We start from the raw sequence: 24,904 nt of genomic DNA, 5'->3' as shown, positions 1-24,904 counted from the left end.
TTCTGCCTCAGAAACACACATAGCTGGCTGTCATTTGATTACTGACAGAGAAAGAAAATTGCCTTCATTTGCAGCTTGTTTTAATTCAGTTTTTTGTATCTCATTATAACGGTATCATTCATCCTCATTCCCCCCCAGAAGGGTGGGTAGAAGAGAAGCAGTGATTATTTGGCAGCGTGATTCATTTGCCTTGGGCTAGCAGCTTAAATTAGGTTAGGACACTTGCTAATCCATGCAAAAAGGCAACCAGTTTCATACAGGACAACCAGTGTGCAAAAGCTGAGTATCTAAAGGGGAAATGAAATCGTGCATTTTTTCCTCTGCTACTCCCAATGCATGATAAAGAAAAGATAAGCGATGGGGCTTTCGGTGTGGCAAACAAGAAAGATGCGGTGGGAACCTCTACCCAGGCAGCACCTAGACAGGAATGGTTTTCTCATTTCTCACCGCCATGGAGGAAACATACCCAGCTCACCACGAGGCAGGAAATGTTAGAACTGACAACCCAGCCCTGGGGATGTAACAGTTTTGCCATTTAATAATGTCACAGAAAATCAGCAAGAGTCAAACATTCAGCAGTGCTGCTTTCCAAGTGTTTGAAAGCAGAATCTGCCACAAGATGAGAAACTGCCAAAAGCCTCCAAGGCAGCTCCCAGGGTTTTGGAGGCACAACCAGAAGAAGGGTCAGGCAGAGTAAGCCAGCAGAATTGCTCCACCGTGTTTAAAGGAAACTGGATCAGAGAGTTGCACACCCTCAGTACTGGTATAGAAATCAGGTTGCCTCTCTGCAGGTACTGGACACATGTGCATCTTCATACCTGGATAACTACCATTTATGACTAAGGATAATTTTTAGTATTTATATCTCAACTTTCATGGAAAGAATATAAGGACACACATGCAAATGGTAGGGTGATGCTTATCTTACAGATAGCAAAACTGAGACACGCAGAGTTTAAGGGGTGATGATTTTTAAGATCCAGCATTCCCACTGCCTTTGCTTGAAGACAGCCCTTTAGACTTGCTGGAGACACTAAATCCAGCACCAAAAACAGAAGAAGAAAAAAAAAAAAATATCTGAGTTCTGGCTATTCCCAAACACATGACCCAGTCCTACATCACCGCCACACATTTTCCCCTGGAGCATCACTTACTTTTCAAACACAGAGCAAAAAATCTTCCAAAGATTAAACTCCTTTGCTGGTTTATAATCCACTTTGAAACAAGTAAAGATTAAGTGGCCATGATTCCAGACTCCTATAATGCTCCTTTTTCCTAACACCTTTGAAAAATGACAGTCAGAAGTTTTAGAGCTTCAAAACCAGACGATTAGACTCTTGCATACTGCCATCATCATTTAGTGGCTGTTCACTTCCTTGGAAAGTTAAAGTCCTCTGCACATTTTGCAGTTTATAAACAACACAAGCCTTTCCCGAACCTTGCTTGTGCCTCTGTTTCAGTTTCCAGTGTTGATTTATTGTTGCTTTTTGTTTAAAACTCCACCCTGTCATCTTTGGAACTCCATTCACTCACTTTTTCAATAATAAATGATAAAAGGAAATGAAATAAATTCCTCTTAATGAGGAAATACTCACCTGGCACAGAGGACCTGGGGAAATCTATTAACTGACTGGAGGAACGCTGGCAGCATTGCAATTATCAGGAGAGGCTGCATGCTTCAGCACGGCCCTCTCTGCCACTTGACTGGCTTTCACCTGATCCACCAGTTTAGGAATAATGCTGAACAAATGTGCTGGCAGAAAGCCCCAGCTTGAGATGGGAAGCAGCACTCTTTTTCTTGTCTCCCAAATCAGGCTCTGCTTCATTTTAGGTATGTTGTGAAGTTTATGCCCGTCCACATATTACTTAGGCTCATGTTAACAGGTCTTGATCAAAAGGATCAGGAATATTTTGTGAACTGAGGGCCAAAACTGGAGCTGGGAGGATTTGGGACACAGCTATTGTATCAGTTAACATCTGCCCTGTAAGCCCACAGACTCACCCCTACAGGTCACCTCTGGTTTATTTCAGCAGCTATTCATGTGGCTTGGGCACACACATAGAAGCTGCAAAGAAGAGCACACTTCAGCTCAGCCCACTAGTCTTGAACTGAGCTCCTCCTAAATCTGGAGAGGGTGGTTTTCAACCCAGATTACAGTTTTGCTATGGCAAGCAAACCAGACCAAAAGCAAGAAGCACTGAACCCAAAATCCCTAATGCCCAGTCCTGAGAGAGCTCTTCCTTTCTCAGTAGTCATAGACCTGGAGGGTTTCAAAAGCCTACTTGATTTCAGGCTGGATTAGGTCCAAGACATATGCTTCCTCTTTTCCTCATTGTCCTGCTGTGCTTCAAGGCTCCTAGTGGCTTGCTTCATCACTACTGATGTTTTACAAGGTTTTGAACATGCTACAATTAAAATAATGAGATCGGTGTATAAATTCTCTCCCTGCTTCTCTTCTCAAGGAGACAGATTGTCACCATATTTCCCCTCCTGAAAAACTCATGAGATGACTGACAAAAAGCTGTCAAAGAAACATTTAGGGAAGCAGGAACTGTAACCCAACAAATCTCGCTCACTGAACAACCATCCTTCCAGCACTCTGCATCTTTAACATTCAGGTCCCTGGACTAATAAATCTCATTGTGGACATCTCGATTTAAGTAACACGAATCTCACACTGTACCCGAAGACCTAAATGACCCGCACCTAGGATTAAGTAATGTGCTGAAGCAGCATCTCACACCAAAACACAGCCAAGAAATGGGTCATACATGCTTCCTCAAAGCCTATTTTCTACCCCTGGTAAAAGAGAGCTTTGAGGTCTTTGCTGGGATGCCATGGAATCATAGGTTGGAAAAGACCTCTAAGATCATCAGGTCCAAACATCCGCCCAACACCACCATGCCCACTAAACCATATCCTGAAGTGCCACATCTACAAGTGCTTTTAAACACCTCCAGGGATGGGGACTCAACCACCTCCCTGGGCAGCCTGTTCCAATGTCTGACCACTAGTCCATGGTACAGATTCCTTTGTTTCTGGTATTGTACATACCAGTTACAGAGATTCCCCAACGGCTTTTAAAGGGCGATGCCTGTATACCCTCTGTATTAAGGAAAAAACGCATCTTGCATTTTTACAAATGTACCCAGGCTTTGAAAGAAAATACAGCTGTGAAATTATTACCAATGGCTCTGTAAGACAAAGAGAAAGCATCTTATGTCAGATCCACACAAAGCACAAACGACAATGTTGAATAACTGCTTATACTACATTCTCCTCAACTACTGAATTCCTAATTTGTTCCTGAGTCTTCCTTGCCCCACAGTTCAGAAAGAAGACAAAAGTAATCTTCCCAGTTAGTCAAAAGTGAGTACTACAAATACATCAGCAACAGTTCCTCAAACAGTATAAATCAGTGCAGCCTCATTTAGCGTCACTGGACCTGCTTTGCTTTATATCCACACAGGATCTGACCTGTGCTCCCTGACTTGTCCCAAAAGCACTGAAGTGTGCAGAAACACTGCTTTTGAGAAGAGCAGGTGTGCAACAACCACCATGGAAGAGCACAGGTTACTGATGGCCTGTCTGCTCTTTCCTCCCTGTATTGTTTCCCAGGTCACCTGCTGGAGCCGGGGTTTAATTCCAGCACCTGTACTGCTGTGGCTGCTCTATCACAGTCATGTTTTGAAACCAAGTCACAATTCCAACAAGCAGCTTTCAAAGCACACCTTTCACGGACCCAAGGACATGAGCTTCAAAAAGAAATTTGCAATAAACAACAACTTCCTTGGGCCACTGAGCAGAGCACCTGGCTACAAATGCTGGGCGAAGTGGGTCTGCACACGCCCACTTTTTTCTGCTTTCCCCTCTATTGACCTGTGTCTCCTTAGGAATGACAAGAGCAATACTCAGGACTGCACTTACCCCTGTCAAGCAAACCTCAGGCCAGGGAGTGTTTTCACTCAGTGCCCACAGAGCAAGGGCACATTCTCCTCCAAAGCAATGCTCCAAAGTATAAAATTATCAATACTTGATTGGTGCCTTTGTTGCTACTGCTGGTAGGCTGGCTAGTTTGGTATCCACCAAAAGGAAGTTTTGCTGTTTTCATTAAGGTTAATTTAAAGAATTGAGATTTAAGAAGGCAGAATCCAGTTCACTGCTCTGCCAGACTGTCTTTGAGACTTTGGGCAAGCTTACCATCTCTACGATTTGCTACTCGACTGCAAAATGGGGGTTTATCATGCTCCTCTTTTCTCACTTGAATTCTGTAATACAGCCTTTTATCAATATTGAAATGTTCCTCTTTGGGCAACATAGCCATGCTTCTGCCTGTTGCAAGGTGTCCCAATCTTCCCTGGGTCTTACTCAGAGTCTCCTCAGCAGTGAACTTGACTCCATTACCGCTCATTTTCCCCTGTCCCTGTGAGCTCCCAAGTAATGGTAAATACAATCAGTTGAAGGCTCAATTGCTACAGAGATGCCTAAGTGACTTAGGAGTACAAGTCCTACTAATTTTCAGCAAGGCTTTTGTCCCCATGTCACTTGGGCATAAGTGATGATTTCACCATAGCTGCCTACCTCTTTACCTATATTTAACAGTATTTGTTATACATTTTCCTTGCATACAGCCACAGTTCTCATGGATCACAAAATCAGGAACAGATAAAAATAACCATGGGCACATGCAAACAAATCCTCACTGCAGATGGCCAAAGAAGAGATGCGAATTCCAAAACAGGCTTTCCCTTGCACCCAGGTCATCGGTGTCTCGAGTTGAACAGGCCCTAGATATTCCTTTCGAGTCTGACTTCAGCTGTGCTCTTGGGGATAATGGTGTTACTGGACCCTCCTGAAAATCTGACTCACTTTGGACTGGGTCCATAACCCTGGTCATAAAGTCACATCTCACTCCTCACTGCCTCAGACAGCTAGACATGGTCTGTTCAAATTTCCATCTTCTTCATGAGTTGTCAGTGTGATGAACAGACAGTGGGGTCACTCCAGGGCCCTTCTGCTCCATTTTCTTATATGGGATAGATTAGCCCAAATCTAGGGAAAAAATTTCGTGATAACAGCTTATCCTATTGCACTGCCACTGCTTCATACAGCACTGCCTATTAACAGACTGACAGTATGCACTAGTGCTTGCTCTTTCTCTGTGTGTACATATACGTGATTTTGGTTGTCTGTGTGCATGTGTATGTGTGTGGTGGTGAAGGTTATAGTTAAGATTATGTTACCAAAAGTATGAAGGTAATTGGTCAAAAAAAACCAAAAACCCCCACCAACGTAAGTTTCCACTTAAAATGAAAAATATATAGGTCACAGGAGAAACAGCAGAGGTACAGGTTTGACGTGTGCATGATATGACTGGATGTTCTTGCACGTACTCTCAAAATGGCTTTCTTTTCCCAATTCAACTCAGGCCATTTGCTCTCCTGCAGCCAAATCACATAACCTGAAACAACTCTTTCTCCGTCTTAGAGGTTGCAGAGGCAGAGTCAAATGGAAACACTGCTGCAGCATGACAAAAGCTATACAGTCTCACCAGCACCAGGTCCAATTTTCATTGGAAAGGAGCTCGCTGGGACAAATGTAAAAGGGGCAGAGGGTGCCCTTCCCAGTCTCTGCAAATGGCTGGCCTTGCCTGTACACCACTGAGAATGGACAAATACTTATAGGTCAGAAAGGTTTTTCCCCCGATAACATTATCCCATACAACTTTTCATGTGTGGAAACAGATTCCCTGCATAAATCGGTGAGGCCTTCTGCTCACCTCTGAATTGGTTCTTGTGGCAAGGATGCAAGGCAGCATGCAGTGTGTGAATGCTGCTTGCTGAACTACTCACAAAGGCCTCCATCTGCCTCTGATCCCCCTTCCCCATCTGTCTGTCATATCCACTACTTCTAGCTCTGAATTTCCTCTTGGCAGAGACCATCTCCTTGTTACCGGATTCTACAACAGCTCTGCAGGGCCCAAATGAAGACTCTTGGCAGAGATATTACTTCCAACTGCATCCAAAATCTCACTGCAAAAAAACCCCAAACCAATTCAGAGACAAAAAGGAAGAGAAAGATTCGACTGAACAGAAAGCAAGCTTGTAACCAGCAACAGTGCCTGGGCACAGGGCAACTACTTCTGGTTCTGGTAACTGTGTTTCAACAAGAGAAAGATTTAAAGCAATGATGGTGTCACAGCCCATTCTTTTCAATTGGAAATAATCCTGTAGCGCAGGTAAAACTCATGCCAGGCATGCCAGGGACTGGAAGCAGCTGGCTGCAGGAAGAGCACTTGTGTGCCAAATCTCATTTGCCTCACTCAATTAGCTTTCCCTTGGCTATTGCAGAGATGTGTTTCCTGATGTGGCTCACTGGACTAGCCTCTTAGTTCAGACCAGAGGTGTTTTTCCCTGGGTCTTTGCCTTTGTGCCAACGTGCCTTCAACATATTGCAGCCAGACAGTCTATCCCCTCCCTCCAATGCAAGCTGCGAGGTACGAGGGTTTCCTGGGGAAGATTTGAGCGAGGATACCAGAGTGAAAAATCTGCATTGATAAGTAAATGAGACTAAGTCAATTTATACCACCTGCAATCTGAGAAGAATTGCACAAATCCACTTAACACAGGCCACAACATTGTTTGCACGCAATACAAATGCAAGGTTGGATACTGCAAAATCACTTGCTGTAGCAGGCCGGCTATACAGTCCACTGCCTAGTCACCAGAAGTATGAAAAGCTGTGTAGGATGGTACCAACTATGGACCACATTAGTAGCAGTATTACTGCCTGCCTCCCACTGCAGAGAAAGGGAAAGCAACCTCAGTGATACAGGACAGTTTGGCACAATTAGCCTCTGTGGAGTGATGCTGGATTTGTAACAGCTGAGGATGGGGCCACCCTCCGGGGTCCCAAGTGCATCATTCCAGAGCGTGCCACTCCAACAGTGAGGAAATTCAGATATATTGTTTTTCTTCCTCAGGAGCTGCACATACACATTTAAGGCACTTGGGACAAATGCAACATGACAAGGGTGTTAGAGGGCAGAAATTTGTGCAGCCAAACAACAGATTTCTGTAAATAATGAAGCTACTCCTCCTCTTCGACATCTCTCTCCACATTTATTTTTGTTTAGTTCCAGATCCAGCTTGTTCCGGTGGGTAAAGGAGAGCAAGAACTGCTCAATTAAAACCGTGCAGCTGGTCAAAGCAGCCGCAACCACAGAAGATGAGCTAATGAGCACCTTAGTGATGTGCTGGCTACGGCGCGCTCCCAGTGCCATCCCCTGGTGAAACGCGGTGAACACAACGGGTGCCCGAAGCAGAAAAGCCGGCCAGCACACAGCCAATAACTCGGCAAGGAGGCCCTCCCAGCCTCGTAAACCACGAAGGGAAAGCTCAAGTTAGCAAGAGGCTGGAACTGAAATACAGCCCAGCGCTTTAATTTACTGCTGTCTTTCCTGCTCATTTTTATATGGTCATTTTTCTTGAAGAAAGAGGAAGATTTATATTTAAATATGTCTAGAATTATAGATGTCTGAAAGTGCAGTGGAAAAGCAACACATACCACATGATCACAGCAAGGCAGAAAAGCATAAAAGTCAATTGGCCAGGCTGGAAAAAAATGCAGTGTATTTGACCCTCAGATGTAGCAGTAAGTCAGGACAATTCCTTTGTTTGAAGGCCAGCTCTATCCTAGGTACATGAGTGCAGCCTGCTGTTACTCATTGCAGGCCATCCACATTCCCAGCCTTAGCCTCAGAGATACAAGGAGGATTTTCCAATATAAACTGGAGCTTCCACAATCCCCAAGAACAGCCAAGATGCCTAAGCACTCATAGGAGTTCTTTTACCAAAAAAGAGTGTTCTCAGAAATTTCCTCTGTCCAGGTGAGACAGTGAACTGGGTTTTAGGACAACTCCAAGCACTGAAATAAATTTCTCAGCATTGACTGCATCTGTGCTCAGGCTTTCTGGCAGGCTTTCTGGCATCACAGGCTTTCTGGCAGAAGGATCCCTGGTTGTGTTCTAGGCAAGGCTGTTGTTTTTTTCTTACCTGTCTCCTTCCTTCAGGATCGTCTCCATGTTCACAATGCTACGCATTTTATACAGGAACAACTTGTCAATGGCTGTGAGTTTGTGAATGACATCCACGGGGACTTCATTACCCAAGGCCTGCCAAAAAGAGGACAGTGCCAAACGGCCCCCTTAATACATGCTTCGCAAATACAGAGATTTAGTCTGCAAATAGGTAGCAGCAACTACATCATGTAAAGGCATAAAAAGTACTACAGACTAAGCTCAACGAGTCAAAGGTTCATCTACCCCAGGATCCTGTCTCCCGCAGCAACAGAAAACGTGCCCCTCAAGCAGTGTAGGGAGGCATCAGCCACTTCTGCACGTGCTTTCACACCAAAAGCTGGCTTCTGTTTGCACAAGAGAGAGACAATTTGCTTTTTACAGAGCCAACAGCCAAATGTAAACTGATGGCAACAAGGCTTGGTGGCCACTGAGTATGTGCCTTAATTACCTACAGCAAGGCATATTCAGCCTGGTGTGCTGACTCCTCCACCTGCATCCCTTACCAATCAGGTTGCCCAAACCTCAGACCTGATGCCAACCTCCTAGCTGCAACGGTTAAACAGCAAGGTCCAGTTTCTTAGCTGTGGAGGAATTTTTTTGCTTTGGAGTATAAATCTTGGTTTACCCTTGAAATACAAAGCTGAATTAAAGCATACGGCCTTGAAATACCCCTGAAGCAAGGGGAAGTCCAGTCCTGGGTGACACACTGCAGCCTCAGCGTAGCTCAGGCTTTTCTCTCTACATCTCAAGTTAATGTCAAGATCATTCAAATTCCCCTGCATTATCTTGGTGTAGCTATTTTTTTTAATGTATTTTATTTTTATCAAACTATTTGGAACCACAGGGTAAAAAGGAACCACACTGAGTTATTAATCAAATGACAATGTTTTACAGGACATTGCAGTATTAAAAGAAAAAATCTCAGAGGAATATGCTAGAAAGCCCCACCTATATGATTGCATTGGGGAGCGGTTGTATCTTAATACATTGCAGCTGTGTCTACTATCACTGATACTTCTTGGATCTCAGTAGTGCTGTACAGTTACAACTCTCCTGATAAAACAGTTATAATCAACCATAATGATAATACCAGCATGGTATCTTTGCTGAGCTGAAGTAATCAGGTCCATTAATTAGTTACCATGCTTAATTGTTTTCTTGCAGGGCAGCATTCCTAGAACAAAGCCAGAGAAATGCCACTGAAAGACTCCAGCATTAAACCAGGAACAAGTTTGGCCCACTGCACCCCAGCATTATTGCTCCAAGTTATCAAGCTGCAGAGAAACCATTGTACCATCACTGCGTGTTTCGGCGCTGTGATGTGGAGACTTTATGACAGCTGAGAGAAATGCATTGCTGTGCTCCAAGAAGGCACCACCTGAATGGACAAGGGTTGGGTGAGAGCTCTCATCAGGCACTGCAAAATACCATCACCTTCCACTTTTTCTAAAGGATTTCTAGGCAGCTTGCCAGCGTCTCCCTCTCACAATCACTCTCTTGTCCTGAGAGGTAATAAGCTGCTGACTTGAATACTCCACTTGCTCACAAGCCGTGGTGAAAATCTCTAATGCACATTTTGCTCCTTTAGAGTAACCAGTCAATTTACACACTGAATCTTCAGCTGGTGCTTGGCATCCAACAGCCACTGCTCTTCCAAATGCCTGTAAAGAGAAGCCTGGGGCTATCACAGTGGTCCCTGAGCACTGGCAATAACAAGGCTGGGCTGCTCACACCTTGCTGGATATAATACCAGTGTGAGGCAACTGGTAAGGGGTCCATCCCATCCTGATTCCTCAGTGCTTGGAGGGTAAGGTCACACTGCCACATTAGCGGGATGTGAGCAAGTCCTTCTTCTGCTCACCTGTTTTCACAAAACACATGCAGACTTGCATGTCTTGAGGATTTCCAGTCTTCAGCCAATGGTCTCTGAGCCATGCATACACACACAAATAGCATGATCACATGCACTTAACCTGCTTAGGACACTTTATTTAAAAGTCCTAGGGATCGTCAAGTGAAACTGAAAAAACAAATGCCTTCCCCTCCTTAATCAGAGGAGGGGCACAGAAAATAAACCATGTTCACTGCTGTGCCATAAATCTGAAGACTGGGAGAGAAGAATGAGTTTGCAGACAGTTCTTGCTCCCAAATCACCACACTACAGGGGCAAATCAGGTTTCCATGCAGAAAATCCCTGTAGGATTTGATCAGGGGCCCTGGACAGAATTCTGATGGCTTTAACTCTATTCAAACCGACATGAAGGAGTACACAGTGGAAGAAGGGGGAGGGAGCCACAGCAGGACAGGGTGACTTTTGAGCCCTGCTTGCCTCCGAGAGCATCCCATCCAGTAGACACTGTCCCCACACTTGGAAGCCAAGGGGTTTATAGGACTGCCTTCACACCATGAGTCAGGGAGCAAGCCTGGTCTCTAGGCCAAGCAAGGGAGGGCAGCTCAGCTGCCCATGCACTCTCTAGAACCGGCACCCTTGTTCCTTTCAGTCCCACCCCTGCCTCCCACCAAAAAAGTATTTAGCTGCCTGTGGACAGGAACGCAAAGGCAAACTAACAGGTCTGTACTGTGGACAACTAGGAGACCAGGGCCCTGGTATGAAACAGAGCGTGGACTGAATCTACAGCGTAAGTCTTCTAAGGCCATTTGTATATAATCTCTGAGACAGCCCAGAAAAGATCTGATACAACCTGAGCAGCCCTGCTCGTCAGGCAGTTAGATCCTTGCAGCACTTGGCCGCTTTGGCCAAGGAACAAGTCTCATCTATTTCAGCCTTTCTCCTAGTGCCTTCTTTTACATTACAACAGGGAGCCCCATTACAACAGCAATGGCTCTGAATGGTAGCTGAAATCCCTTCCCTTTCACCTGAACAGTTACTGTTTTCATCATAGAACAGACAAAGGAGAGAGAAAAAGTAAAAAGCCTTGGAGAGCTGACTAGTGGGGCTTGGGGGGCAGAGGAGAAGACATACAACGAAGCTCCGTCCTGTTTCAAACAAAGCTGACAACTAACAGTGACTAACTGTTCGCTTTTAAATGTCAGCAAGCTGGAAAGGGATTTCCAGGCAGGCAGCCCCAGCTGCCAGAAGTACCTCTTACTGACATTGCTTGCCTCAGTTATTAACAAGGACAAATTAGTGCGCTGTGTCAGGCAGAGGTAGCTCTTTATAGGGAGGGATTAAGAATTCGCTCTCGATTTTTTCGACAGCTCCCAGTGACAATGTCACCTGCTGGGAACACCTAGAGGGTTCAGTGGGGCCCAAACTCACCTTCATCTCCCCAGATCCCCTGTGTTAACATTGGGCTAAGTTTAAACTTTCATAAAAGCTCTCTGAGCCACTGAGAGAGACAAGAATCAAGATTTTTCTCTCAGTCACAAGAGAAAGCTATAATAAAGACCAAGCACAGCTGCTGAAGAATGTTCTAAATTTATGAAGACACACATTTCCCCAGCTTGAAAGGAGTCAACAGCTGGACAAGCCATACTTTTATAGGACATCTTGTGCTTTCCATTCAGGCCATTTACAAAAGGAATGGCCTTTTGTAATGGTGAAAACATTTATAAAATACAGCACAACCTCAGCTCCCAGAACTTAGGTGGAGGATGTAAAGAGATGTATCGACACATGAGCACAAAGGGCTTAAAGACTCCATCATGCAAAGTCAAGGGGCACAAAAAATAGTAACTGGCTGTTGACTGCCAGGAAGGTCTGCAATCTTAAAAAAACAAACAAACTAAAAACCCACAGATGTGAGCTACAAAAGACAGCTGTCCCCTCCTCTCCATAGAAGGTATGGACAGATAGACAAATTAGCTGCAGCAAAGCCAAAGTGTGAAATTGCACCTACCTTGTAAAGTAACTTAACCCACATTTACCACATGATAGATACAGGCAAACACTGTGGAGCTGAAGGAAGAATTTCACACCCTAGCTCCCCTTACAACAACTCCCCGTGTTACCCAGGCATTTTGAAAGATGAAGTGATTTGCCCAGTGGGACAGAAGAGGGTTTAAAAGAATGAAATAGGCTCAATTTCCCCTAGCAAAGAACAGAGGATTTTCTGTATGTTAGATTTAACAGAGTTTTAAAATTATTTTTTTTAGTTTCAAGCCCATACCAATGCAACAATTGCATAAAGACAGTGCTCTCTCAGACTCCAGCTTGCCATTCTTTGTCATCCTTTATTTCAGTTCTCAAAAGTATCTTCATTTTTTCCTTCCTCCCTTCCTATAAATTAATGTCAATCTGCAAAACTGGCCAACTTTGACTGACACACCAGTATAAATAAGGGTTGAACATTAATATAATTGTTTATTAAATATTGGCTATAGGAATAAGCAAAGGAAACTGATCCAGGTCTCCACCAACACTTAGCTACAAACTGAAGTGCCAGGACACAGGAATGCATGTGCTGCTGAATGCAAGGAGCATGGGCTAAGATTGTACCAAAACACTAACACATTACCTGAATACAGAAGATGCAGCAAAATACAGATGTCAGCAGGAACAATTAAAGTCATATACCCACCCAGTTATTATGTTCCACACAGGAAATTACACGTGATAGAGAACATTTGCATTTCAACAGCAAGGATCCTACACAAGGTGGTCCCAGTGTGCTTGACAGAGGAAAGCAAGAGGGTGAAGAATACTCAACCTGTGTCACCTCAGTTGACACAACCCAGTAGCTATAATTCAAGAGACATAGGTCAAGGAATTTCTAATTTTTGTTACCTTGGCTATTGCATATATCCGAGTGCTGGATGGCTCAGATAGCTCCTTCTGGAGATCTACGGCGGCTGGCCAGGCTTTATTCATGGGCAGATGTGAAGTGAAGCCATCTACAGAGGCGTGGCACATTCTCAGGGCCTTTTGGAAGCTCTCTTCAAAAGTGCGTCCAATAGCCATGACCTGTAACAGAGAGCACTTCCACATTAGCTATGGTGAGCTGTTGCCCAGCTATCCCCTGAAAAACAGAGGAGTGCAAATTTAAACCATGAAGATAGAAATACAGAAAGTCTACAACCTTTGGACCTCCTCCCTAAGATAGTCCTGCTGGATTTAAGACAGGTGCACCTGACTGAGCCTTTGGAGTCCCACTTTAGGCCTGACTCTGCCAATACTCTCAACAGGGAGTTTCAGACAAGTGACTCCTTTCCGCTTTTGCCTCCATATCTGTAAAATATAGGAAGTTCCTGCTCTCCTCTGTAAGCTGCTTTGAAGCACTTCAGTAGAGGGAAACATTATGCAGCAGCATGGGTGTAGTAATATAGAGGGATATTTCTGTTTAACAACCTGTTAGAGATAGAAACTCACTGTGGGAATTATAAGGTTCAGAAGAAATCTGCTCCTCTTCCTTTAAATTATATTTAACAGACACTCTTCCCTGTGAGGGCTCTCTTAAAGGATTACTCCTCCTTGGCATAGCAGCACTGGGGTTTCCCTCCTTCAATCTTGACATCACATCTAATAAGAAAACAAGCCTTTCTCTGTGGAAATCTGCAAGGTAACAAAACCCTTTCTCAAATTTCTACATTTTTATTTCCCAGTGCAGTGAAACCCTAACAGCATAAAAATCTTTTCAAACACAATGTTGAAAAATATCAAGAGAAAAAAATAACATTGTTTTCTCTTTTCTCACAGCTCTAGGCCCACTGCCCAGCACAACAGCGCTCAGGAAAAACCAGGCCAAGCCAGGCTGTTCAATTAATAAAAAGGCAGTAGGTGCTGTGATCTGGCTTCAAGCTCAAGCCTAGGGAGACAACAGTGTCATGCTAATAGAGACACACCGGCAAGAAGCACTTTGCTTCAAAGACACCCTCTCCTACTCACAGGCCCTGGAGACTAACCTTTTTGCTGACTACCTCCACCAGCTGCAAACTGCATCTCTTAAACTCCTTTCCATTCAGCCCCCAGCAGTCATAGACGTACATGGTTGGAACACGGACTCTTCCTGTATCTCCCTCCTCGCTTTACCCAGCATCCTGCCTTGAGAAGCACAGGGGGTTCATGCAGTTCTGCTTTTGTGATACATGACAACTGGAAGGACTCAATACTTCCTCCTGCAAATGTGTATGTCCAGGAAGTGTTTACAACTGACGGTGCACAAGGCAACTGTATTTAGGGATCCCAGCTCCACAGAACAGTCCAAGAACCCCTAAGTAGAGCGGGGTAGTATCAGTAAGCATCAGCTCACTGAAAAAAAACCTTATTGCCATTAAAAGGCAAAACTGCCACTGGAAAATCAAGTTCTAATTAATCCTTCCAGTTGTGATGAAGGCTTGCTGTCTGAGCAAGGTGGAATTGATGTTAGGAAGGTCAAAATATTTTAATAAAATAGCTACTTAAATAGCATTAGGAAAAAAAGGCAGCTGAAAAAATACACAGTTAATTATTTTGCTTTGGTAGCTGATATGTAATTAACTAATTAAGTGGGTAATTTACCCATTTTGCTTAATTTGTCTCCTCTTCAAACATGGTCTGAAAATGCTGTCATTGTCCCAGTCACCTTCAGGGTTTAAAAGTCACACTGTCATGTTCTGGGCATATGAGACTTCATCACTAACAGCAGTCAAAACTTCAAAGCAAGATTACAGGTTGTGTTTGGATTTTGAGAGCAGAAGCAGGCTGAGATTTGGCATATGGTTATAACAGAGAGGACAAATAACTACGAGAACAACCAACTGAGAGCTGTGGCTCATCAGCATCACTGAAAATCTTAACAGACTACAACCCGAAGTTACACTGAAATTAACCACCACTACAGAACCCCAAATAAAATATAAATCTCCAAGTCCTGCAGTCAGTTTTGAGAGTGAAGTCAACCTCAGGTGATGCAAAGTGTTCTCTTAGAGTTAAACTATTTATGAAACCACACTGTGATATCCAAGACTATACAGTTCTAACACAATTCAATTAATTATGGTACTGGAAAAAAATCATTTGAGCTAAATAAATATCTTCAAAAGCCATTAGGTACCTGAAGACAGGTATTCTGAGGGTTTCGAAGAAAGAGAAGTTACTCTCCCAAGCAATGGAATAGAAGGAGAATGTCTTGCACTCACCTCTCCCACGCTCTTCATGGAGCTTCCAATCCGGTTGGACGTATGCTGAAAACGGTCCAAATCCCAGCGGGGTATCTTGGTAACAACATAATCCAGACTGGGCTCAAAGCAGGCAGAGGTTTTTCCTGTCACTACATTCTCAATTTCTGGCAAGGGGATCCCCAAGGCAATTTTGGCAGCAATGAATGCTAATGGATACCTGTCATAGAGGAAAGGTAGTGAATGGTAGAGTGGGAAATACTTTGCTTTTGCAAATCCCAGGAGTGGATCAAATTAAACAGACGTGACATGATTGTCCCTCCTCAGCACAACAGAAGGTTACTGTGCTCAAGCACAGCAGGGCCCATCTAGCTTCCTACCCTAACACATTGTAGAGCTACCTACCTAGATCTGAGACTTGCTTTATTACCTGCAAAGCCACCATTTTAAATATGTGTTACACCCACAGTAAGACCATATAAACAGATATGTTTTGCTGCAAGTCTGTCATCCAAAAAGAAAACAATCAAACACCCACTGTCCAACATCTTGGCTTATCTCCAGTCTGCTATGGCACTTCAACAGTCACAAGAGTTGTTGAGAACTGCAAATTAGAGATTAATTTGTGCCTCTCAACAGCATCTGCAAAGTGCAATTAAGAAGCCAATTTTTAAACTGCCTGCTCTGACCATCCTTATCTTTATTAGTTTATGATTAACCAACAAAACAAAGGCAGCTAGCAATAACTATTTGCATCAATCTGACAGACAGCTCATTAATAACTGTGTCCTCTGGGTCCCAGCGATGATTTGTAGCCAACATATGGATACAGTGGATATGCTTTGTAAGGATAGCTATTAGGCTTCCCCACACACACCTCCTGGGAGTTTTCCCATTTGTAATAACGGCATCAGCAGGCTGGAATGGACCTGGTGGGCTCATTAACCCCTCCTTCCATCTCCCAGCAGGACCAACTCTGCAAGGGTCAATCCTACCAGATGCTGACAAGAACTCTTTTTAGAAGCTTCACATGCAGAAATCTGCACCTCACTGACCTGGCTGCTCCAGAGTTCTCCCTAAGAGCCAACTTCGGTCTTCCTTGCTGCAAATTAAGCCTGTGCCTCCCTGTCTTAACTGCATGGAGAGCAGATGCAAGAAATTTTCTTCCTTGCAGTTGTCACTTACATATTTAAATATTACACTGATCCAAGTCCCTTACCATAATTCTCTCTTTCTGTTCTTCTCCCCTCAGTTTTTGTTTATTCATTTGTTTGTTCTGCAGTATTTGTGGGTTTCTAAAATAATCTTACCCTGTCGCCTTGGAGGCCAAAGCTGAACTTCTTGAGAGTCTGGCATTAACTTCAATGATGTAGTATTCCAGGGAAGTTGGATGCAGAGCGAACTGGATATTACACTCTCCCACGATGCCCAAATGTCGGACAACTTTGATGGCACTATCTCTCAGCATCTGAAATTCCTCATTAGTGAGTGTCTGGCTTGGAGCCACTACAACAGAATCTCCTGTTTGTCACAAGGTAGCAGAGAATGAAAATGACGAGCAGCTCAGCAGCAGTCAATTCTAGCCACACAGGTCACTATCTTTGCTAACCCTTTGTTAGTAATGAAGTTACCACAGACATTCAAACCTATGGATGCACAGTTGATGAAAAGCACAGATAGTCAGAAGCCCAGAGTTGGAGAGGCCAGGCAATCCTATGGAAAATGGGATCATAGGCGTAGGTTTAACCTAATGATATCTCTTTCATACCCTAGCTGGCTGTATCCAAGACCTGAATAGTATTTCTAGAGATCACTTCATCAACAACAAAACTATGTCAATAAGAGTAGGCAGAAGGGCACTGCATAAAAAGTTAGTGAAACATTTCCAGTGAGCCACCCTGTGCCCAAGCCTACCTGTGTGGACTCCCATAGCATCAATGTTTTCCATATTGCAGACAGCAATACAGTTATCAGCAGCATCTCTGACAACTTCATACTCTATCTCCTTCCAGCCAACAACTGACTTTTCCACCAGAATTTGGTTAGTCATTGCAAATGCCTGGGAATATGTTAGGGAAAATGAACAGTGAAAAGCAAAAACTTATTAGAACATGTTCCATATTTAAGGCTTCTGTGGCTTATCTCCAGATATCCCAGACAAACATGGAAATTGAAAGGTGAAGAGAAGCAGAGTTTATAGCATCAATGACAAGCATTTTATATTTCTCTTTTAAAAAAAAAATTGCATCAGCTTCACTTCAAAAGCATAGAAAATATTTATGTGATCTGATGGGAAAAAAAGGCAGGGCATGTGAGCTTGCAGTGACATGTCAAAAACAAATAGGAATATAAAAATATCTAAGGTTTCAATCATGCAACAGACACATGCTTTTGTTTTTGTATGTGGGCAGCCTCACAGACTTCAATAGGAGAACTTTGCAGAAAGCTAAATGACTAAGTGCTGGGGGAGTGGATGTCAACAAACACTAAGTAATTAATAGCACTAATAATGCTGCTTATCATTGGCATACTAACCAGAAGCAAGATTCATGATTTATTGTTAAACTAATCTTGAAAGCACTCCTCAGCACGAGACAAAAATGAAAAATACAGTTTGTTGGTAAATGAGCATAATCTAAGTGAATAAATGGCCTTAATATTAGCAGACAGAAAACATTCGTCAATCATTGCTTAAAATCCTAGAAAGTAACAGGCACATTAACAATCCATCCTTTAGCAAACCTTCTCGTTTTAATGCTGCCCATGAATCAGTCTTCAGTCTGGTCCCCTCTGTAGTTAGCTCAAGCTGTTATTCAAATACTGCCCTTAGCTCAGTTGCCAAACTCATACAAAAACAAAAAAAAAAAAGAGAGAGAAAAAAAAAGAAAAAGAAAAGATATTTTGAGGAGTGGCACTTCACACCCAGCCTAAGCAGGCACTGAGTTTGTGGTGATGTAGCAGGAACAGCTAACCACACTTGTAAAACAATCTACGGTGCTCCTGTGTTACTGTCTATTGCCTTCTCTCACTCAAAATGAGCAGACTCAGGAGACATGAACTCAAGGCCAGATCACTTGAACTAGCTGTGCTAAGAAACATCCATGGGTGTTCAGTTATCTGAATTATTTACAATTCAGAGTCCCATGCCTGAAAATTCAGTTCACCAAATTACTACAGAGCATATTCATAACTTAAAAGAACAAAGTTTCTGCTGGGCTGTGGAAACGAGCATCCAAGGTTGAGCTAATTCAGTAAGACCCAAAACGTTTTTCACTGTAAATTTTTAAACACCGCTCTTTGTTCTAAATGTTGAAGCTCTTTTGATATAATTTTTGAGAAAATGAAAACATTTACTTAGAAAATAAAACAGAATCAGACTTTTGGCAGAAGATAAGTTTCAGAAACATGAAGAATTTACTAAAAATATGAACTGCCCCACTCCTAAAATTTTACAGATAATAAGGTGTTCATAAAGAGCAGCAGTTTTACAGATTTCAGTGAAAAACAGATATGTTCAAAACCATTAAAAAAAAAAACCACCAAGTAATGCTGATGAAAATCAGGTTTTCGTACTGAAAAATGTTTTGATATAAATCCTTCATACAGCTGCACTCCCAGGGTTTCTGGGTGAATTTCTACTTTGTCTAAATACAGACCAGGTGTGAGCCTGGGCAAGCAAAGTGTTTTCAACCTCAGCCATCAATCCGTAAGATGGGGTTACTATACCCGCTGCCTCCTCCTGCATCTGTCAGTCCTGTCCACAGACCTTCCCTGTGACAGACACTGCCTGAGCAGATGTTTGTTCAGCACTAAGCACACTGGACCCAAAGTCTGTTTGTATGACAGCAGTGTGGGGGGAATACAAAAATGTCATTTTCATGTACAGCTCTTCTTGGCATCAACAGTATTTCTTTCTAGAGATACAAGAATCATTAAGGGGTTCAGCAAATCAGGAAAAGATAAACCCAAGAATTTTACGGACCAATTGCTAGAGATTTATTTCCTAAAAATTTGCATTTTTTCTAAGGAAAAAAGGTTTTGTTTTGTTTTCCCCAATTATCTGTTTACTTTTCACAGCAAATCTACAAAAAACAATCCCAGATTTCCTACAGTAAAAGAGCTTCTCTTTATAGGCAGAGATAGCTGGCAGATGTCAAGTTACAAAATGTCGTCCTGTTAAATCTCTACCCAAGCTTTTGACCTAGCAAAAATACTGTCTTTAGACAGAAACACAACAGAGGCCCAAGCTTCCCAGCTCCTGTGTCCCTGACACTACCTTATCGCTCAACATTTCGAATGTTTTAACTTCCTTGACATCTTTCATGTGCAATTTACTCCTGAAAGTAGGTGAATATAGTTCACTATGCTTCTTTTCAGATCAAAATTGCTGAAACTCTTGCTCAAAATATGAATTGTTTCTCATGAATTTAACAAGGTTGTTATTTACTCATTTTCATTACCCAAGTCAACAGTAATTATAAAAACAAGGCATTAGAAAGAATCAGGATAACGTTTTACAGATAAGATGAAAGGTAGGGTATGTACAAATCCAGTGTCTGTGACTATTAAAAGAATATCTAAGAAAATCAGGTGTCCAGACTCTATTCCCAGAGCTTGCAATTGCAGACATACCTTCGTACCAAGGTCCAGCAAACTTTCCTTATCAGGACATATGCCTGACCCCAGACCACCAAGGGCATAAGCAGAACGTATCATGACTGGGTAGCTAATCTTTTCAGCTGCCTTCAGAGCATCTTCAATCTTAAAGGAGAGGGGAACACATTTCAGAGATATGATAGCAATTAAGACGAAGTCTTCAGCTCTGGTTATTCAGTTAACAGGAAATCCCATCAGTAAGACACTAAGCTGTCTGAAGATAAAATGAAAAGAATAAAAGTTGGCTTTGTAACATTGCTTTGTTCCACCAAATAGCAGAAAATTGGAACATGGACTCACAGAGGTGACATCTGTCCTTAGATATGTGTGGACTTGCTTGCTGACTTTCCATGGACAATGTCCTTACCTGGTCTGTCTTCACAGACTTTAGCATAGTATGAAATAACCCCTCCAAAAGACATTCTGGTGTAAGCCCTGTTTGGTTTCCTCCAAACTCACACAGGCCTTCCCAATGAAGCAATTTTTTGTTTTCACACTCCCATCCTCAAGACGGATTTCAGTACTGCTGACTTTGAGGGCCTGAAAACCTAAGTCTAAATGGCTTGTGCAACATTAAAAAAAAGGCAGCCACTGAAATGTTATATATATTTGTGCTGGAACACAGAAGTCACCCTAATCTAATTAACTTTTCTTGTCAATGGGTTAGCTTAGACTTTCCAAGTGCTTAATTGCATTTTCTCTCATTTTGAATCATGGTGACCCAGCATCAACCACTGTGGAGTGCTGACAAAAGCATACAAGCTACAGTATCCACAACTGTATTCAGCTTTCAGTCAACAAAACTATGAATTCTTTTTAATAACTCATATGGGTAACAGTAATAGTAATTTCATCTTCAAAATTGTTGATTTACCGATTCCACTGCACAGCTAGGAGCAATCTTTTCATTTAGCTCAGTCAGTTTATCGGAAAAAAGCTTTCTATCCTCTGTAGCCATGATGGATTCAACTGATGTACCTAGGACCTTCACACCATACTCCTTCAGGACTCCTTGCTTGAAGAGCTCCACTCCTGCAGAGCAAACAAAGCCATAGATTTGAGAACTGACGGTAGATGAAGAAGAAAGTATTCGGAAGATATCTGACTAGCTAACAACTTGTCTGGTCTCACCAACAGCTAATTTTATTAGTCTTTATCATTATTAGAACTCAGAACCATAACATGAAAGTTTCTGTCCTAAAGACTAAGAAACCTGGGACTCTATTAGTAAAGTTACTGCTTGGCCATCATCTGCAACATGATTGGATACTGTTGCAAGAAGCTAAATGAAGCTAAGTTTTCCTTTTGATCTCTGCCTCAAAGTGATCTGAATAGCCTCAACTAAACTCAACTATGATAACTTAGACTTAAGTTGCAAAGCAGGATATATGAAATACTTTTAAGCATCAAAACCAGCAATTAGATGTTATGTTCACAGCTTAGCAATTACTGTCTCTCCCATGGTCAGTACCTCTGTCTGTATCACTTAGTAACCTGGGCAATGTAGAAGGCACACAGGTCTTAAGTGTCTGCACAGACACTGGTGAAAACCATGAGTTTGCCTGCCAAGGTATTTGTATCACACTCACCACAGTTGAGAGCAGTCTGGCCACCCACGCCCAGAATTAATCCATCGGGACGCTCTGCCTTGATGACCTCTGTGACGAACTGTGGAGTGATGGGGAGGAAGTAGACAGCATCAGCCTGCTTTAAGCCAGTCTCATTGGTCTGCACTGAAGCAATATTGGGATTCATGAGGACAACTTTCACATTTTCTTCCTGAAGAATGAAAATCTGCATTAAAATGAGGCATATTTGCAAAAAGAGCTAACAGCAGCAGCAGCAAGCAGAGATGGGTTTCAACAAGCAATTCACTGACAGCAGAATTCAGAAAGTCCGGTTCCTTACGTACTCTCCCATAAGGGATTTCTGGTATCTTGTACCAGGCTGAGCTAACATCAGTTCTTTACTTTTGTCCCTCTGCCTGTCAGTGAATCTTGAGAGAATGGAGATTCCCACCTAATTCAGAAATTTGGTTGAAATTGTTTAACACATTGAGGAGTAACATAGGGGAGACAGGAGCAAACACTAGCATAATCATGTCTGCCTTCTGTTGGAAGTCAGACTGAAAGTGACAAAGCAAAAATATTTAATCAGAACCCAATATTTTCTTGCCAAGTAGTAGGTCTTTGATCATCAGTATCCAGGTAGTTCTCAGATTTTTGTACTGACTAGTAGTAGTATAAGAACACATTTTTTGTTTTGACTTTCCATAAAGATATTTTAATTTTCCTGGTGTTATCACTTTAAAAATCTTGTCTCATAGCGTTTTTATTTGATATTGCACGTACTAAAAGACAAACTCTGCCTCTATACGCAAGATAAAGGTTAGACCAAACTTTACACTGCTTTTTCTCTGTCACAGATGAGAAATCAAGACAGAGTGATAATAAAGTTTATCTGTTTCCTGCTATACCAATGGAAGTGTTGCCACTTTCAGCTACAGATAGAAATTCACTACAGTTTGCTCAATAATAGAAAAGTCTGAGTCAGAGCCGGGCAGATCAGCTCTCCTCACTCTCAAAATATTAGAGGGAGCCAACCAAGTTATGCTAATAACGATGAGACCAGAATGTGGCCATACTTAAAAAACACATCAACCACAAGCAGATAAAGAACAATATATTACTGCTTTGTTGAAAAGGTGGTCTGGGAAGTGCAAAGGCTGTAGCCTAATTTTCACCGGAACTCATTCTAACCTCTATCACCTTCTTGTAAGGCAATAAACTTCTATAAACAAACAAACCATTTGCAAACAGTGCTAATTACAGATGTAAAACACATTTTAAGAGAAAGATTTGCTATATGGAAGTTGTGGATATTAAGAAACAACTATGAAGGCTCTCATTAAAAACAAGAATCGCAATCAGAGATTAAAAAAGAGTTAAAAGAAACAGGAAGGAATTTGGCAAAGTCAGCCATTCCTCAAGCAAATCCTACAGAAGTATTACTGGGACCAGTATAGAAATTGCTATTTTCCCCCCAGTTCACAATAAGCATCAAAACACCGTAAAGGTTTTCTGTGTTTGTTCAAAATTTGTGACTGCTTGACCCATGGATTTGGGGGAACAAATATATAGCTCACCTGCAGCAGTGGGATTCTCACTTAAAGCTCTGACTGCTCAGTTCAAGTATTGGGTAACATTTTTTCTCCATCTTTGATAACTTAAAATACCGCCTTAAAGACTGGTTGTAAATTTCTGCTGATCTTTTTTCCCCATGAAAAGCTGAATTTTTTTCACTGAAGCACACTTTCCTTGGAAATATGTGGAACAGGGAAGGGAGAGAAGAGAAATCCTTATGGGAAATATTTCAGATTTAGACAAATGACCCCAGACTGGGTAGTTTTCATGGTGGTGCTGAGGAAAAAGGGTAGACCTCTAACAAAAAACATTCTTCTCTAATAAATATATACAGAAATTCATAGCTATAATTCTGTTTTAATGAATGGGTGAGGGAGAGGTGTATCACTTTCCAACAAGATGGAATATCTGTACATCTCAGCCCTTTCTTTCCTACTTGTCTGGGACAAGGTATCTTAAGGACCAGCTAGTGATGAGGAAGATAATTAATCAGAGAATTAATGCTCACTGTGCTAAGAAAGTCACATTGTACTGATTACACATCCTCTAGCCCAGCTGTTCAGGATGTTGGATTTTAATTCACTTGCTGTAAGCCCTTGCAACTCTTTCCTTTCAGCTTCTGCCTTTATAATTTTTTACAAGCACATAGCACTCTGCGCAATAGCCACCCATCCTGACCGGAGATCTTTGTTACAACATAATTAAAATAGTGAATTAATAATACTCCAGGAGGGCTCCATTCCTCTTTTTGTGTAATCCCGAAGGTTCTTCAGATGACCACAAGGCAGCCTCTCTTGTCCACAGATGCTTCCAGGTCTTGTTCTTCAGAGGATGTTCCTGCCTTTGATGAATATTCTTGCAAACACAAATTCACTGACTGGGAAAGTCAGCTCCACAGGGTTTTACTTTTCAAAAGAGGCACCCATTTAACTGTGTAAGACTGAATATTAACAACAACTCCTTCTTATAATGAACTGGTGTCCAGCAGACTAGGAAGAACAGCAGTGCACAGCAAAACGAATCAGAACGGCCATCAGTGAGAATCCATATAGATCATTTATAGAAAAAGAAGTCTAAGGGAAAAGAAAACTATCTTGTCTCCTGTTATTGTCCCTGTTCTCTCCCACCCACGGTCTGCAACTTTCCCCTGGCAGCCACTGACCAACCACCTTCTCTCCTGCATGTAAATCACTCTGCCTGGCAAGGTCAGAAAGTGCAAGCACTGCCGCTGATAAGGCTGATTAGCCTGCAGATCAGAGCAGCTGGCTGGTGGCCATGGGAAGGGAAAGGGCACTGTGGGAGGTCAAGCCAGGGAGATTTATCATTAAAAAAACTCCACTCCCTTCCAGAAACCAGAGATGAGTTTGAAGGCTGAAAGAGAAGAAAATGGAGAGAGATGCCTCCTTTCCAACCCAGGTCATCTGCACTCACCAACTCTGGGATCCTCCACTCCTAACTTGTTATTGTTTTCTTGATGACATGGCCGCTTCAAACTAGCGGCCAGCAATAGCAATAGAGGACACAAAGCACACACAGTACAAAATGTGTTGTAACACTAGGACCAACCCAGAGCAACTCCAGATTATATTCAAGATTACTGTAATTGATTTTTTCCTTCTCTGACTCCAGCGTCAGCACAGAAATACAACAGCCCTGACATCAGAACAGCCTCAGAGCTGCTCACAATCACCTCCTCATCTGAAGGCAGCTGCTATATCTGCTCTGAATCTGTCAAACAGACCTCTACAAGTTCTCCTTCTTCAGATGAGGTTAGACATGAACCAGGGGGCCCAGGTAACTGTGACATTGCCAGTATTAACCCCATCACAGGAATACTGCTATGCTTCTACAGCTTCTCCTAGAATGAATTATTCTCCTAAGACACTTTCTAGGTGCTTTGCACTTCTGCAGCATGAAACAGCTAGAGTGAGTTAGACCCCAAAATCCACTATGCGATTGTACAACACA

At 42.5% G+C, this 24,904-nt stretch overlaps 1 protein-coding gene across 1 annotated transcript in view; it reads right to left on the bottom strand.

The window, feature by feature from the left end:
• The window catches only part of CPS1 (carbamoyl-phosphate synthase 1), a 105,206-nt gene that overhangs the window by 43,406 nt on the left and 36,896 nt on the right, over positions 1-24,904 (bottom strand). Inside the window, exons 14-21 of the mRNA XM_009944634.2 lie at positions 21,383-21,572; positions 20,668-20,825; positions 19,770-19,898; positions 17,052-17,196; positions 16,448-16,658; positions 15,159-15,357; positions 12,829-13,005; positions 8,056-8,174 (exon numbers count right to left, since the gene is read on the bottom strand). Of these exons, the coding sequence (XP_009942936.1) occupies positions 8,056-8,174; positions 12,829-13,005; positions 15,159-15,357; positions 16,448-16,658; positions 17,052-17,196; positions 19,770-19,898; positions 20,668-20,825; positions 21,383-21,572 (1,328 nt within the window). The remainder of the gene's footprint in view (positions 1-8,055; positions 8,175-12,828; positions 13,006-15,158; positions 15,358-16,447; positions 16,659-17,051; positions 17,197-19,769; positions 19,899-20,667; positions 20,826-21,382; positions 21,573-24,904) is intronic.

Source organism: Opisthocomus hoazin, chromosome 9, assembly GCF_030867145.1.
Source record: "Opisthocomus hoazin isolate bOpiHoa1 chromosome 9, bOpiHoa1.hap1, whole genome shotgun sequence".
NCBI lineage: Eukaryota > Metazoa > Chordata > Aves > Opisthocomiformes > Opisthocomidae > Opisthocomus > Opisthocomus hoazin.
This window is presented reverse-complemented; position numbering and strand designations above follow the sequence as displayed.